Source organism: Rhea pennata, chromosome 2, assembly GCF_028389875.1.
Source record: "Rhea pennata isolate bPtePen1 chromosome 2, bPtePen1.pri, whole genome shotgun sequence".
In the NCBI taxonomy this organism is placed as follows: Eukaryota; Metazoa; Chordata; class Aves; order Rheiformes; family Rheidae; genus Rhea; species Rhea pennata.
The window spans coordinates 27,559,682-27,577,580 of NC_084664.1; the positions used below are offsets into that span (position 1 = coordinate 27,559,682).

At 36.8% G+C, this 17,899-nt stretch overlaps 1 protein-coding gene across 3 annotated transcripts in view; it reads left to right on the plus strand.

The window, feature by feature from the left end:
• PPP1R9A (protein phosphatase 1 regulatory subunit 9A) overlaps positions 1–17,899 on the plus strand; it is a 151,589-nt gene that overhangs the window by 94,519 nt on the left and 39,171 nt on the right. For all 3 annotated transcript variants that reach the window (XM_062569142.1, XM_062569143.1, XM_062569144.1), the window contains exons 6-7: positions 9,710–9,845; positions 16,038–16,193. In XM_062569142.1, coding sequence (XP_062425126.1) covers positions 9,710–9,845; positions 16,038–16,193 — 292 coding nt within the window. The remainder of the gene's footprint in view (positions 1–9,709; positions 9,846–16,037; positions 16,194–17,899) is intronic.

Consider the following 17,899-nt stretch of genomic DNA (forward strand, 5'->3'; position numbering starts at 1 on the left):
GTGTTGGATGTACAGCAGTGCTATTTATATTTCTTGGCTGCATCTGTACTTGTAAATTAAGTGTTCCTCGGACTGTTCACCACTGAGGCCAGCTGGCAGCAGTGTGGTCCGTGCTCGTACCATTAAAATTTGTTACTGTTCAGAACAGGGTGGCCATGTCCAAATTGTGTGTTGGGAACATCCTTAGCCGTTGCTAAGTCCTGGACTGTGTTTGAGCATTATTTAGGAGAATATTAGTTAACTTGGGCCAAACCATTCCAGAGACTGTTTAAGCAGTGTAACAGTGTAGACTATGAATTGCTAGTGCTTGGGAAGCGTTCCCTGACACTGTTTAATTTACTGGCGTAAATAGCCTCTGTGTCCTGGAAATCTTGCTAATTTGAATTTTATGGCAGACTTTTTCATGAAATTTTTGCACAGTTGGACAAGAAACTGTATTTAAGCGTGAAATATACTCTGCATGCAAAAGTTTTTAACGAAATTTTAAACCATTTCTCTGGAATCTAGAGCATTGTTATGAAATACTTGTAACATGAATTAGTAAGATTCTGCAGGCTTTCATGAGGAGTGGTTCTCCCCGCCACCCCCAACCACCACCACCAGGAAAAGGAGCAACTTGGCAGATTTTGAATCACATCCTCAAGTTGGACCAAAACGTAAACTCTTACCCCTGCAACTGAAATGTCATCTTAAATGTTTATTGGGCTCATTTCTTTGCTGTTTCAAAGTGCGATATATTTTGTTGTGCAAGTTTCTACTCAGTTACGGTATGCTGTGATTAATGTGATGCAACATAGTGACAGCTGGGCAGAAGTACCCAGCGTTCATTCTTCTGGATGCTTAAGCAAACCGCAGGGATGCTGCTGTAGGAGTACTTAGCTACATCTGGGCTGTACTACAAGTGGGTTTAAGCTTGTGCTAGAGTCTGGATCACTTAATCATCCAGATTAAGGACATGCTCAGAACTCAACTGCTTAATCCGTATATACACCTGGATTTCCATGGTACCAGGAAGGGTGAGGGTGAGGGAAGGCAGATCTCACCTGAAAATGCAGTCAGATTTTAGAAATATTCCTAGCTATCATTAGCACCTTTTGAACAGAGTCAAAGTATATGCATTCAGGTAAGCTGCAGTTTAGATTTAGAAATACGTTTCTTTGAGCTGGCCATCCCCATAAGTAATGGTGGTGCTATAGAGAAGGCTGACTATATGGTCATCATTTATTCAAGAAAACTTCATGTAAGTATTGTATTGGGATACTGTCAGATTCACTGGAAGAGGTGGAAGAGTTTCTCTACATGCGCTGTCAAAAGTGTAGAACAGTGGTAAGAACTGGAACCTGGAAGAGTGCCAAAGCATTGAATCTCTTGGCTATTTTTGGAGTAGTTTTGAATAAAGCTGGTGTGTCAATGACGCCCTGGACTGGAATTGATTTCTGTGGGAATAATTAATCTAAGTGCATTAATGTTTTTTAAATGCGGTTTTCTAATAGTTTGACTCAGTATCCATTTAGCATTGGCAAATGTAGCTTATCAGGGGCTTTTAGCCAAGATGTTGTGGAGAGATTGCTGAGGCTTTTCTGGCCTTTAGGCTATTACTTTCCTGCTCGTCCACAGACACCAGTGATACTGCTAAGGAAAACCCTGAGGTATGCCACAGGGCTCTGGGGGATAGGATGGAAGAGCATGAGAACTCAGGTCATAGTCTCCTTTCTCCTTCATGCCAGTGAAGGAGAAATGATCAGATAGGGTTGGATGTAGGTCAAAACCTGGTTGTTGATGTTGCAGAGGAGGCATTGGCTTCTATGACCACAGGACCCTTTTTGAGGAATGAAAACTGCTGGAAAGAGAAGAGCTCCATCTGACAAAGTGGGGAAAGAGCAAGTTTAACAACAGGTTCCCTAATCTAGTCAGGAGGGCTTTAAACTAGATTCATTGAGGGGAGGTGTCTTAGCTGTGAATAACAATTGAGGCTTGAAGGATAGTGAGGAAGTGCCTGGGGACACTGCATGACAGAGGAGGATCTTGTACTTCCCTTGTGAAAGCAGCATGACTGGGGACTTCTCTCAAGTGTCTAAACAGAAATATGTGTGCCATGAGAAACAAATTGGAGGAATTAGAATTGTATGCACAGCTGTAGGATTTGGAGGTCATTGGGGTTATTGAGACATTGTAGGACAGCTTGCACACCTGGACTGCTGCAGTGAATGTATACAAATGCCTTAGGAAAGACAGACTGGGAAGGCAAAGAGTGGTTGTGCTCCATGCAGTGGAGTGACTTGAAGGCGTGGAGTTGTGCTTTGGAACAAGTGACAGGAAAAGTCAGAGCTTATGGTTAGAGACTCATGGGGGACTTTTACCACTCCAGCATCTGCTAGAAGTGCAACATGATGGGACACAAGCAATCTAGGAGACTTCTGGAATGTATCCAAAAAACAATTTGTTGACATAAGTGTTTAATGAGCCAGCTAAAGGAGGCAGTTGCTAATCTATTACTCGCAAATAGATGAGAGTTGGTCAGGGCTATGAAGGTTAGTGGTAACCTTAGCAGCATTAACCACAAAATGGTGGGCTTTAAGAACTTCAGAGAAGGGAAAGTGAATACAGAAATTACAACTTTGGACCGCAGGAGAAAAGATTTCTGCAAGTTTAAGGATCTGCTTGGCAAGATCCCCTGGGAGACTGCCCTGAAGGATAAAATGGCCCTGATAAAAGACCTGTTTAATCTTTGAGGACAGCTTCCTGAGAGCACAAGAATAGTAGAAGTTTGAGCAAGTATGACAGAAGGAACATGGATGAACAGGGAACTGCTGACTGAGCTGGAACACAAAAATAAAGTACACAGCAAATAAGAGAAAGTATGGGTTATCTGGGAAGAGTATAGAGCATGAGGGAAGAGAATTAGGAAAACCAATTAGGAAAACTAGAGCTCACTGCTCAGTGAGGCAGAAGACATAGTGACAAAGGATGCAGAAAAGCCTGCGATACTTAATGACCCCCTTTCCTCAGTTTTTACTGATAATATTGGCTCTTAGGCCTCCCAGGTCCTTTAACCTGGTGACTGAATCTGGGGGAGTGAAGCATTACCCATAATAGAGGAAGATTGATTAGGGATTATTTATCCAAATTGTATGTACATAAGACCATAGGACCAGATGGGATGCATCTGAGCATGCTGGTCAATGTTTTTGCAAGGCTACTCTCAATTTTCTTTGAAAGCCCATGGCAACTGGAAAAAGATCCTGATGAATGAAAAAAGACAATTGTCACACCATCTTCAAGAAGGGCAAGGAGGGACTCCAGAGAACTAGAGGCTGGTTAGCCCTCAGGAAGATTGTGGATCCTCCAGGAAGCCATTTCTAGGTGTGTGAAGGGCAAGAAGGTGATTGAAATTGTGCCTAACCAACCTCATAGCTTTCTGTGATGAGATGACTGGCTCTATGGATGAAGACAGAGTTGCAGATTTTATTTAAATTGACTTTAGCAAGGCTTTTGTCATAGTCTCTTCCAGTATCCCTATTGCTAGTGGAAAATTGACTGGAATTTTGGTCCCAGAGGGTTATGATCAGTAGTATGAAATCCAGTTGGTAGCCAGATAGTAATGACATTCCTCGGGGGCTGATGTTGAGGCCAATACTGTTAAACATTTTTATTAATGACCTGGACATTGTTACAGGGGCAGCTGCTTCCCACATCTTCCAGCAATTTCTCACAAGATAGCAATGGTGCTGGAACATTTTAATGCCTTTGCCAAATTTTGTCATGGTGGCAAATTTGACTTTGACAGTTGATTAGTTAGTATGGATGTGATTCTGCCAGAGAAATAGGTGACCACTTGTTTAATTCAAATATGTATTAACTAAAGTTATTTTTTAAAAGTAAAATTAGTAAGACAATAATGCTAATAAAAACACTACTTAACAACAACAAATAACACGCACATGCATCTAGCATGTTATTCATTGCAGTTACGTATCTACAGCTTATACCACAGCCACACCAAAGAAGATATGTTCTCATGCGCCTATTCTGATTGCTAACGAGCAAAGGACATGCATGTTTGCTCAAATAATTAATAAGGATGGGGTCCTGCTGACCATGCTAAAAGCCAGAGTACAGCACACAGCTTACTTCATCCTGGATCCGGGATCAAAGGTGGCAGCTCCAGTGCTTCTGCATAGTAGTCATGCTTTCTGACAGCTGTTTCTCCAGGGTCTATGGAGGATCTTTTCCAAAGTTGACTTTTCTGCGGTGGGTTTATGTCTCCAACCTGAGTTGCCCCATCAAATGTTCAATCAGTGTTCAACCATCCATATACGTGACCTTATGTAACTTTATTCGGTCCTTACCCCTTTCATCTACTGATGGTGGTTACTTCCTCAAGTTACTTTGGGTACTAATCTCCAGACAGAGTTGTTTACTTCTTTGTGTTACTTTTGGGTTACTACCATCACTAATCTCCAGGCAAACATTGTTTACTTCCTGCTGCCAATTGTACTTAGTTCCTCTTTATTACAGCTAATAGCTTTAAAGACTGCTAAATATATGTTTATCTCTGATACAAGTGAGAGCTGTGTGGATTTACAGATGGGAGACAGAGGGCACCGTTAGCAAGGCTGCAGATGATACCAAACTGGGGAGAGCAGTTGATAGGCTGATGAGCAGAGCTGCTATTCAGAGGAACTTCAACAGGCTGGAGAAAGCATGCAGAAACCTCATGAAGTCCAGGAAAGGCAAATGCAGAGTCCTGCAGCTGGGGAGGAATAACCCTGTGCAACACTGGGAACTGGGAGCAATGAGCCAGAGAGCAGGTCTGCAGAAAAGACTCTTGAGAAGAGGTAGAAAAACCTACTTCAGTCTGAAGAAAAGAAGGATGGGATAGTTTGGATCTTACTACTATCTTCAGCTACCTTATAGGTGGTAGAAGGGGTGAAACCAGACTCTTCAGAGATGCCCACTGACAAGATAGATAATGAACAGAAGTTGCAGCAAGGAAAACGTGGAGTGGATAGTGCCCCCCCCCCCCCCCCCCCCCCCCCAAAAAAAAAAAATCACAATGAGGTTAGCCAAGCACTGGGAGAGGTTACATAGACTGTAGAATTTTCCTGTTCTGTGACAGGAAGAGACACAAAACTGAACAAGACCATGATCAAGCTGGCCCTGATTTGAGTAGGGGTGTGTGTGTGTGGAGGTCAACCAGAGGTTCCTTCCAACTTAATGATTGAATTATTTGTACTGTTGTTATTTTTGTCTCTATGGCTATTAAGTTTCAGATCATTTTTATAGGAGAATATGTAGTAGAATCTCATAGTTTGTGAATTTCTTAAACAGAATCATTGACCTCTATTAAAGGCTGACATCTGTTAAGAGAGTCTGATCTTGTTTATGAAAAAGTTTATGAGTTCCATCTTATACTGTTGTAACTAGACAAATTTGCCTTCTTATGGGGTTAGTATCACTTTTTGCACTTTGGTTTAATTGTATAGTTACTATCCTGATGGAGGCAGCCAGAGTAGGTAATTAAAGACATCTTGAAAGAAATTAGCTAAATGGCAGCAGAAGCAGCTCTGTACTTTAAAGCTCAGAGAAAATCTATTGTTAAAACCTACTTTCAAAAAACATTTGTAAATTCCCCAAATTACAATGAGATACTATATATTACAGTATATTTGCTGTATATTTTTTAATGATCAAACTATGTTTTAGGAAAAGTTAGAAGAAAAAATGCCATTGTGAATCATGTTACTGTAAAATACTATTCTTTATTTCTTATGTATCTGTTGCATTCTTATTCAATTTTTGTTGAATATAAGGAATCTGAGATAAATTATTCTTAACTGAGCACTAATGCATGAAGTATTTTTAGGAGAAAACATTCACAGAGAATAAGTCATTAAAAAACATACTGTGGAACTTCAGTTTTGTGTCATAGAATTACAGTGTCTCCACACATTTTTCTAATTCCAAAATTCTTTTCAAAATTGAAGTGTTTTTTAAGTAAATGAATTCTTAAAATAATGTTTCTGGCTCCCATTATTGGTAAAAAATTAAATAAACTACTTTTTGTTTTTTCAAGAAGCATAGACTTGCAGATCCTCATTTAATAAAAGCTACAAATTTGCAGAAAGCAGTATATGAGATATACTTTTAAATCCCTAAATTATCATTGGATTGCAGGAGGCATATATGTTGTTGCTATTTCAGTAGAATATTTTCCTGTAGCTGAATTATCAATTTCTCCAGATTTTCTAGTCCTTTAGATTTTCTAATACTCAAGATGGAGTCAAATATTAATCTCTGTCTCTGCTTATTTTAACACCACAAACAAAGAGAATACTTTACTGCAATTGAGCTAGATAATGTATAACTGAATATCAAGGTCAGTTCATGCCTTGCTTTTTTGTGTTACTGTCTCCCTCCCTCTCTGCCTTTCTCTGTCCCTCAGGTTGAATTTACATATGAATGACTTTCAATGAAGCTTCATAGGTTTGCTTAGTTTTATTTTGTAGTTGTGAGCTTTAATAATTAAGGAGAATATTGTCATGATGAGATTGAAATGGTCTAAATCTCTCATTTGTCTAATATCCAGAAAATAATCAGCTTCTTAAAGATATTATTGCAGACAGAATTTATAATTCTTTATTATAATACTTTGTCCCTTGAGACTAATTAATTAAGTCTGAAATGTATATGCTTAATTTCGGTGAGTCGAAGTGATGGGAAACACATAATTAACTACTTTGTTCAAGTATCCATATTATGCTTCAGTGACTAATTTTCTGGTCAGTGATTCACAGCCTTATGTCCCTTTTTAATATTTAAACACTTTGGATTATGATAAATCTTACCGTTAAAGCCAGTTAAGGCTTAAGGATCTAGCTAATATTTAACATTTTAAAACTTGTCTCTCCTTTATGGTTTTCTGAAGAGAGAAATATTTATTCTTCTATCTTTAAATTACAAATTTGTAATTTATGGGTTATCCTATTTACGGATTCAACAGATTTATTATATTTAATTTGATATTCTTAAAGTTATGAAATGTAGCATGGCAAAAGGTTTTGTTTACTTTGTAAAAACTGTAATTGGTGGAAACCTAACATTCCTTTTTACAACTGGCATCAATCATAGATTGAATATTTCTCAATATTTATTTTCGGATACTTTAGTCTAATGATGGAAATATCTCACTTTAAAGCAATCAGCTGTAGGAAGATAAAATGTTTCTTGTATATTTCTATTTTGGAAAATATTTTCTGTATGCTTCATCATTGCTTTGAGGCTTTTATTAACCCCTTCTAACACCTTGCTATCATTGAGGAACTTTTTTGACATATGTTTCAAGCCTTGTAAATAACATCACTATAAACTGTGAGTGCATTTGGGATGAGAATAAAAATGCAATTAATAAGTTGTAAAATTTTTATTTTCTACTTCAACATCTCTATATGAAAATATTGTTGCATTGGTTTAGCGTATCAAGACCATTCCTAGCGTGGAAAGAGGAGCTCTTCTGCTGGAAACTCAGAGGAACTTCGATTTCTGGTGTTAAAACTCTAAAGTTGTCATGTATTAATCACAAATAATCAGGAGTTACCACATATAAAATCTGAGACATAATACCTATCCTAGACTTTCAGACAGTGTACAAATAGTTGTATGAATTTATTCAAGTATCTTATTTTCCAGGAGAGGTGAATTGTCACATAGAGCACAGGAAGGAATATTATATATACAGCACATTACATCGTTCCATGTTTTACTACATGAGTGATCAGCCTCATGTATTTGGAAATGTGATGCTGTCTACTGTATATAAATAATACATTCATGCGAAACTTCACTGAAGATATTTATTTAAAATAAAATTGATCTTTTCCATATTCTCTTTTATGTTGTTTTTACATTTTGCTATTGAGGAGATAAGTGCAGCAAATGTGGGTTAAATATTTCTTTACTTGATGTAGTAATGTCAAAGGTTCATTGTTGCTTTCACTTGAGACTGAAAATCTGGCTGTTTTAGTCTTTTAGAGTAATACTTGGCTGTAAAATTAAAATTCAAAAGAAATAGGATCTGACTATGAGTCAGAGTGCAGAACAGATGAAGTAGAGGGGCCATAAACAAACATTCTTCCAGCCCCAGGTCTTTATCATTGCTGAGAATCAATGTCATATTTTGTAATTGTAGGAAGTGAGTGCCAGACGGTGATCTGATTTAATCAGAATTAAAATGCTGATGTTACTTGCTGATATTATTCTAGTGTCTGCTGTATTTCCTATTAATATTTTTAAACTAAGACTCTTTCTTTTGAATTATTTTTGGAGCACCTTGCATCATTATTTCAAATTGAGTCAGTTGTTCTCACCTTTCTTATCCTTTTGGAAACAATTATTGGCTCATTCATTTTGTTAGTGTGGAAATAATCTCCAAATTGTGTTCTTCTCTACAGTGTATGACTTCATAGAGTCTGAAAAATTGTTTGGTGTAGAAAATGGATTCAGGTTCATCCACTCATGGGAACTTGGCCTATATACAGACGCCAAATCTCAAATGGCTTTAACAGTGATAGGCAGTACTAATCAAAATCATTTTCTTACATGGGGTATAATACTTCTACTTCTCATTCCAAATAATAAATGAAATTTGTCATTTGTGCCAAATCTTTTGGAAACAAATAATTCACCATATGCAGTGTCTGAAAGTCACCTGGTTCTGCTTTTCAGCTCTGCATAGTACTTGTTTCACTTGTAATTACCTAATTGTCTTTCTAGCCTGTTAAGAAAATATTCCTTCAGCTTGACACCTCTACACCTTTGACACTGTTTTTGTTCAGTGGTTTATTATGTCAATGCTGTATAATGAGCATTTATCATTAATACTATAGGTAGCAGAATATCTAACTATGGTTATGCCATTGTGCTGGAAAAAGTGTTAGAATGAAAGCCAATCCTAAATTTCAGTTGCTGAAAACAAGCTTGGAAAGCAATATAAGTCTCAGCTAAAGAAAGAGAAACTTTTGTTGTCTTCTGTTAAATCAAATATGCTTCCAATTTTTGGTGATAGCTAATACTGAAGAAAAATGTTCCCTAGCAACAGACGTTCATGTAATAAAAGAAAGATTTAAATGAAGTTTAGAATTAGGGAAATAGTCTCTGTCAGATTTTAAAATGTAGAAATAGATTCTCTTTTAAAGGTTAGGCAAAAGACAAATATAAAAGCTCAGAAATGTCATTTAGGCCAAGATGAAGAAAGAAATTATTCTAGTGCATGTTCCTTTCACCACGAGCTGTCAGAAATTTCTCTATATTGTTGCTGTTCATCTGAACTTTTGTTGGCTTCTGAGAAATGAATTCCCTTAAGGGATTGGGAGTGATGATACTTTTTAAAAATTTGTCCTGCTTTCAGTCTGAATCGCTAAAGTTCAAATGCAGCAGATTTCTTTTACTGAAATTTGCAGTGAAGGTTTTAGAGGTCACCAGTCACCATCACTTTTTTTGTGTGTGGAGGGGAAATACTGTCATTTCCTGGCCTGATCTGTCTTTTGTAAACAGTGCCCTTCTAGCAAATATAATCCACAGAACATCTTTAAAACAATCATGGGCATGCATTTTTGAAGGAAAGGGATACTCTCTATTCTATATACAACTAAAAATCGAGAAGTTTAGTAAAGCAAAAGGAATGATATTTTTTCAATTATGTTTTATATAGGTTTGTAATTGGACGAGAAAAACCCGGACAAGTAAGTGAGGTTGCGCAGCTGATTAGCCAAACTCTAGAACAAGAGCGCCGCCAGAGAGAACTCCTTGAGCAGCATTATGCACAATACGATGCGGATGACGATGAGGTAACGTACTCTCTAAAATTTGTCTCTGGTATTTTTTAATGTTCTGTTTTGTATTTCTAGTTCCTGCTTTTAATTGTGATTCAGAGGCTAACTTTTGGCCCTGCCCATTAACTCTGCTGCTGATTTTTTAGAGATTTTGGTGATAAATCTTATTTCAAGAACAAAATTACTGCAGAATTTTTCAGCATGTGTTTAAAATATTCCTTTTGTTCCATAAGAGCAAATATCAAATTGATTGGCACAGAAAAAGTTAAATGCAAGAAGTGTTTTCTATAGATAGTGCCTTTGGATGAGAGACAGAAATAAAGACGGGACAAGCAGTTAACAGCACAAACTCAAAGGCATCTGTGTATTATCCTAGCACTACATCAAGGATGATGCCAGATCGATGACCAAAGATATGCTTTTTGGCCATTAGATTATGCAGTGCAGAAGGAACTCTTACACAGTATGTGATGGAAAGAGGAAGAAGAAGGGAAAAAACATCTTCTAGGGTAGATCCAGGATACCATGGAAGATCTCTTTGGAAGGAGAATAAACTTGGCATCAGAACAGCTGAGGAAGTACTTCAGTTATCAAAAACAACATGAAGGTGTAGTAATCTTTATTCTCAGAATAGACACCTGGAATAGACACTGAAGTACGCAGTGGGGAGTGTGATTAACAGACTCATCAGTAGATTGTACTGGGAACCTGCAGCAATTCTGAGTATGTTTGATCTTTGTCACCTGACTGTGCTTTCCTGATAAACTCATGTAACTTGCAGCATTCCCAGGCAATTGACTTTATAGAAGGTGTGATCTGATGTGCATTAGACACAGTTCAAAGGCATTTTTGGTCACCACAAGCACTTCTGCTCCATTTGCTATCAAATATGAGTGTTACTGCTTCAAGCACACCTTGCTTGTAGTTGGATTTCTTTACGTTGCTGTATGCCAGACTCCACTACCAGCCCAACGTTCTTTGGCTCTGGTAAACAAGGCATCTTTGGGGCATGGAAATCACAGTGTACATCATATGAACAAATATCTACAAATGTACCAGAAAGATCACCTTTTCAAGTCTCTTTCATTACAAAGATACTAATTCTGACTGCATTAAGATCAGAGATATTTGGATTGAGAGCATAAGGAGTTTCATACTGAGGTGATACAGATTTTAGCATGGATGTGCTCAGTTTCAGAGCTAGACAGTTCTTCAAAATGTGGTAGGACAGATCTCCAGCTACAACCTCACTTAAATAAAAAAGGAAATAATCATTATTCAATCCTTCATTGAGACTCTCAAATTCTGAGCGCCAGAGACTTTTCCACAAAGACAACAATAACATATCAGGTTTCCTGAGCAAGAAGTCAGTGATCAGTCTTTGAGTCTCAGAGTCACTGTGCATGGCTGTGTTTGATAAAGCTATTAGCTGGTTAAATCACATGAAGCGAGAACGTTCCAGGCATTTTCGAGTCCTGGTGTTTGACCCTGCTGTGTCACCAGCTGCCTGGCATCCCTCTACCCTGAAACTTAAGACAGTCTTCATTGTAGCCCAGGCAGCATCTTCTAACCCTTTTGGAAGGATCAGTGTTCTCTAAAGGTGCAGCATTAATGAAAGTTTTGATTTCTGCCAACCACCATGCATTAGACTTTAATCAGTTACTAAAGTAGAGAGCGACTTGTTAGGCTGCTGTAACTCCTCATTCTGCTGTCTTGCAGGAATGTTACCTGCCAGTTATTGGTGGGTGGTGGAAGATTAACACTAATACTTATGCAAAAAAGAAACATTATTTACTATGTAAGTAATGTGGTTGGGATCAGAACTGTCCTTCATCTCTTCACTTCAGAATCTGCTGCCATGGGCTGCAGATTGTCACAAGGTTTTAAGATGATTTCAGATGCTTCCTCCTTCAAGTCCTTGCACTGAAGCACAAGAAACTTGTGCGGAAGTGACAAATACTTACTGAAATAAAAAGTATACCCACAGTGGGACCCACACAAAGACAAGCAGGTTAAATGTGTATCAGCTCACATTTTTTTAAATTAAGCTCCCATGAGCCAAACGGAGCTGATAAGTTGATAAGTTACTTCTCAAGTACAACTTATGGTTGACAGTGTTAGTAGGGCAATAGCTGGCATTGCCAGATAGACGGCTGCAGAATTTACTCCTAACCAGTTGCTTTGCTTTTCTAAAATCCCACATCCCTTTTTGATTTATTGTATCCTGTCAGAAAAGACAACTGGAAAACTGCTTGAAATAGGCACTACCTTTGTATTTCCTACCTAGTATGTTGAGTATGACCTGAATCTGTATCCTTGACTGAAGTCTTTTGACTTCACTGCATTAACGCAGAGTTCTAGGCACATTTAGTCAAACTGTGGCATTTCTTGATATTTTACTTTGAGCATGATATTATCTTTTTCATGTTTAATAGTGAATGGCAAAATTCACATAAAAGAGGTGGCATATTTCCCTGAAGTCTGCATATTGTGATGCAAGATGTGAACTTGATAGCATATTGCAGAATTCTGTTCTCTCTGTGGCCATGGACAAGTAGTTTTATGCAAGTAACACTTTTTTTGTTTTGTATTTTAGTATCACTAATAGTCATTTGAATAATTTTTCATTTTTAATTATTATTTATCAGGATATTCTGCGAGCAAAGTAGCATTAGAACCATTGAAGAAAATTGTGAGACACAAAGAGAAAAACATTACCATATTCTTGAACGTTGAAAACCCAAAGAATACATTTATGGTAGAGGAAATCTTTCAGAGAATACAATTTTTCCAACATCATTAGTATGAAATACTTCTGTAAAAGATATGATACTATACCATTATATTTTTCTTTACTCTTGCAAAAGAATTAAGTGTAAATTAAAAAAAAAATCAGATGAAGAACTGGTTTTGAGTTCTTTAAGTGGCATTCCCTGCCTGTGAGGGAGGATATTGCAACATATAAGCAAAAGATTTAGCTTGGTACCCCCTTGTTTATAGTGATTTGGAAAGCTGACTTGACTGGTGCTGCTCCTTCTTTATGCTTGCGTTAGGCACATTTCAAAAATTCAAAAATTAATATGTCATTAAACAACAGAAGTGACATGTTTTTCCCTTTTAAAGTAAGAAATTACAATTCATGTTTATAAAGATACTTTCCTGCTGTTACCTGCAATAGCATGTAGCAAAATTAAATGGCCAGTATCAGATGAAAGCTATTCCTATGTATGGGGTAAGCTTAAGGCCTCAGTACTAATGCATTTTTCTGATCAGATGTTTTGTATGGATGTATTTTGCTCACCGGTAAAGGGACTCTAGATACAGAGATTTTGCTTTAAGAATGTTTTAAGTTTTCATTGGCTATTGTATAATTTTTTACTATTGTTTTTGTCAGCTGTTTTAGAAAACTACTGAATAGCAACGGAACCTTAAGCAGTTACAGTAACAAGTGTTACCTTAAAAAACTTGTTATTTTGAAGTAAAATAATTTTTGCCTGTACATTGCTACTTCTTGTAGAACACTATTTATGTATTTTAAATAGGCACAGGGTCTGAACAACTTTTAGTAATTTTATGTGATGTGAAATTCAGCAGGCATTACTTTATGAGTGAAAATATATTTTAGGTAGTATACAACAGGTATTTCTTCAAAACACACATTGGTTCTTGTGAACCTGTAATTTTTGTGTCATGCAATTATAAGAATCCAAAAGCTTTCTTTTGAAGACAAAAACAAAACTCTCATTTGCTTCTTTGTTCTAGAATGTGTTTGTGCCATCCTGTAATCTTGCTTACTCTAGGAAAGGGTTTTGCTTTGATGACTAGTTTTTGTATTAATTGAAGCAAAAATGACAGTGTCTATCCACACTCAATTTGTACAATTTGAAGCAAGATACTCTTTTATGTTCATTTCAGTCTGGCTGTCTTGAAGCACTGTGGCTCTTGAGGACAGTAGAACGTTGGCTGTTCTTGAACTTTGTCTCCACCATAACTCAGTGTTTGAAACGGCTTTACTTATAATGCAAAGCCTTTTATATATATCACTTTTTTTCTTTGTCTGTGAAATATTTCTTTATAGCTTAAGTCTTTGAAGGAATCAGTTCTAACTAGAGTCATCTGTTTCATTCCTTTTCTAAAATTAGTTACAGTTACTACCTTACAGTTACTAAAATTAGTAACTATATCTAAGATTTGTTGCTTGAAAAAGCACATGTAGCTGAACCAGACCTATATTTTTATGTAAACAGGGCATCAGCTTGCTAACTGGCAGTCCTCCCTCTACCTTCTCTTTTCTGCATACTTCAGAAATTTCCCTGCCATTACAGATGGACCTGCCCAGATGTGTTTTTTCTATGTAGAAATGATAGTTGCCTATCACCTTATAGATCTGTCAGGGATAACAACTTCAAAATTGATGGTACATGAATTGTATAGTATTTTGTTCCCACAGTAATTCAATTAATTTAAATCTCATTGAGATTTTAGAGTTAGATGCTCTGCTTGTCACTTCCATGACAGTATGTGAAGGTGCTGTTACATGTTGCTGGAAAAAGCAGAGAGAGTTAACAATATAATTTTGAGTTTAGGTAAGTGACTGTACATAGCCATGGGGGATAAAATAAAAACAGAAAGTTACTATGAGTGTATTGTAATGGGAGATTTGTTAGGTGTGTGTAAGAAATCTAGGTAGATAAAATCATACATTTAATTTCAAATGTTACTTCGTTTAACTGTAATGCTAACATACCTGAAAACTCCAGATGGAGGTGGGTTATGTTCTCTGCTTTTGTTTTAAGTAAAGCAAAAAGAAGCAAAACAGCTGCTAACTGTTTTGTTTGAAGACTACTAAGGTTCTTAGTCTAAGTACATATAAAATATGTAAAATATGATTACTGTATGTTTGATTGTAAAATATGTAAACATATTTTTATGTACAGTGACAGGTCTCTTAGGAAAATTTTCACACTAACCTGTGTTTAGTATATGAATGGGTCATACATATTGGTGGTTTATCTTCTTTTGATAGTTCTTTTAACTTCAGAAGTTTTTACCAAATCATTTTGTTTTCCAGACATTTTGTCTTTCATTTTAGCAGTTTAGAAAAAAGAAACTATAAAGTTTTCTTTCCTACAAACTTAGATTTTCAGCATGCTATTTATCCAAGAAGCAGTGCTGTTTATTATTGCAAATACATCTCTGTGTTACTAGATGCATATGTATTTTTTTTTTGTTTGTGTATACTTGTGCACCTACAATTAAAAGGCTTCCATGCCCTGCTGTTTACTTGAAAGAGACTTACATAAGCCTAAATGACAGCTAGGAGGTTTAGTTAAGGTAGGAAGATGAAATTCTAACTGCTGTTTGAACATCTAAATTACTATCTTTTGTTCTGAAGAGTTCTTTTGAAAAAAAATGACACCAATACATATTGGAGCATTACTAGCAATATATTTCTGAAAATAGTACTATGCACCTTGACCTCAGGAACTGAAAGCACATGTAAGAATTGAATAATTCTTTCAAAACTTTGAGTGTCATAAGTATTACTTTATTAACATGAGAAGGGCTACACCCTCGTTGCCCTCCCTTTCTCATGCATTTATTTATTCTCACTCTTTATAAATCCACATGTGGCCCTGAGGGAAGTTTTGCTTCACACACTGTGTTTGGATAGTCATCTGCACCAGCAGCAAAATATATGTGAGCTGCGATTCAAATGTGATGTGCTGCAGTGTGCAGAAGCCTTGCTGAAGCATTCAACCACCTTTGATATGTGGGAAGATAAGCATAGGTATATATGCAAAAGATTTTATTTCTGTTTGGAAGGGATTCCTTGTTAAATCTGAAATACATTGAGAGAGATCTTCCTATGGAAAAGAAACCCATCTTTGGAAAAGGATGAAAATGATTGAACTACAGCCCACAAAGCTGGCCTCTAGAAATCTTCAGTGCTTAAGATACTGTTCTCTCCTCTATCTTAAAGTTTTGAAATACTGCTGTGGAGTAGTAGTTCACATACTTAGAAATCATAACTGCTTGAACTAGAGCTGAATAAAAACACAAGCTATTTTGCATGCAGTATGCTGTATTTGCACACTAACTTAATTACACTCTGAAAGTTTTCAAGTGTTACATGTGTAACTATGTACAAGCAATCTCTGTATAATAAGAAGATAACTTGAATTTCTTAAATGCTATGAAATTAAGACAGGAGAATATGCTACAGATGAAGAAGATGAAGACATGGGACCTGTCCTTCCGGGAGGTGATGTGGCTATTGAAGTGTTTGATCTTCCTGAAAATGATGACATGTTCTCCCCCAGTGATCTGGACACCAGCAAGCTTGCTCACAAATTCAAAGAGGTAAGTTACAGATCTGAAAAATATTCCTGAAAAATCTCACTGGAATTAAATTTCTAGTAATTTCATTGCTCAGTATTTGTTATTTTCCTTGAATGGCGGGATTGATTTCTACCTGTTTGTGTAGTTAGTACTAATGTATGGCTCAAAAAGTTCTGCTTAAAGTAAATTGAACTGTTTTTTTCCTGAGTTGTTTTAACATCAGCTGTCAGGTGACTGTTCCAGTGATGGAGGGTGATTTAAAAGTTAAGTTTTCAGTACAAAAGTTTTTCTACCTTGGTACTTCATTTGCATTTTTTTGGCTAGAAAGACGAGGTGCAAGTTAATGCGCTTAGTTGCTTATCTTTTTTGCAAGATTCTAATCAAAAGTGACCAGGAAAACCAAACAACAAACACTAAATTTAAGTGAAAAGGAACATGATGGGGCTCTTCCTAGTTCCCAAACCATTACACAACACTCATCAATGTGCTGCAGTGTAGTGTGTTTGGTTATGTGTTCAAAAAGATGCTCTACTGTGGAAGCAGGCATGTTTCAACTTGGTGTTTTATCAAACCTCTGTGGCTGTGGTGTGTATAGCACCCACAGGGACTAAGTGAAGCTTAGATCAGCTGCAGTCCTTCAGTTTATATAACCTAGCACAGCAAGTTTGAGAAATATTTCTGCTGTATTTTAGTTTGTGCTTTTGATGTGGTTTACTTCTGAACTTTCATGAATTCTGATGCAAATAAAGGCATGAAACAAATGGATTTATACAAGCCCAGAGGAATGGGCTGCATCTTTTAAAAAAAGAACATTCTACTTCTTAAACAGGATGAAGATGGAAGAATTGAAGGCAATCAAAGCCTCATAGTTGAGCAGCAGAGTCCGTGTGGGCCTGGAAGGCAGTTTTTTTAAAAAAGAAAGGCTCTCTTTTTATCTCCCTTCTTCTCATGTCTTTTCCCCTTCCCTCCCTTTCACTCAAAGCAGATGTTTGATTTTCTACAAATGTATCTTATTGGTAGCAAGAGTCATAGAAATGGAAACTACAGAAAGTAATCTATCACTGAGAAAGCAGTCTTCCCCTTTTCTCTTGATACCCTTTTCAGCCTTCCAGTGCCTATTGTCATTCCTCCTTGTTTTCTGAAAGTTTTTTAGTTCACTTAAATTTTCAAGTTCCATATTTCAAGTTCCAGGCTATATGCAAGTGAACAAAACAGATTGCTTCATTTTTTAGTACTTTGCATCATGGTGATATAGTGATTTTATACGTGTTCAAAGTGGTTGAAAGGTACTACCATTCTTACTGGTAACATTTACCACTGCACTTGCCAGTGTAACAAGGCTCTGCAAAGCACAAATGCAGTAATGGGTAAGACTCTGGCCTTTGACTAAATCACCTGTAAAACTGTACTGGAATACAGTTTCCACCAGCTTGGGCTATTGCCAGATTTGAGTATATCCAAACTGATTTGAAGCTAGTTGTATACCTGTCTGATTTAATGGTCTCAGAACTCAAGTACAGAGAAGATCAAATTGAAGGACTTCGAAATCTTTCAACTGAAGAGCAGATGAGGAAGCCTGAGAAGAAAATATTAAATGTTCCTGCCAGAGAGTGGACTCTTTTTCACTAACCCATGCAGCTATCACTATTACAAGCATGCCACTTTTGATTTGCTGATTGTATTTAACAGTACACAGCTGCATTTTGATGGCTGTTACAGAATGAGTG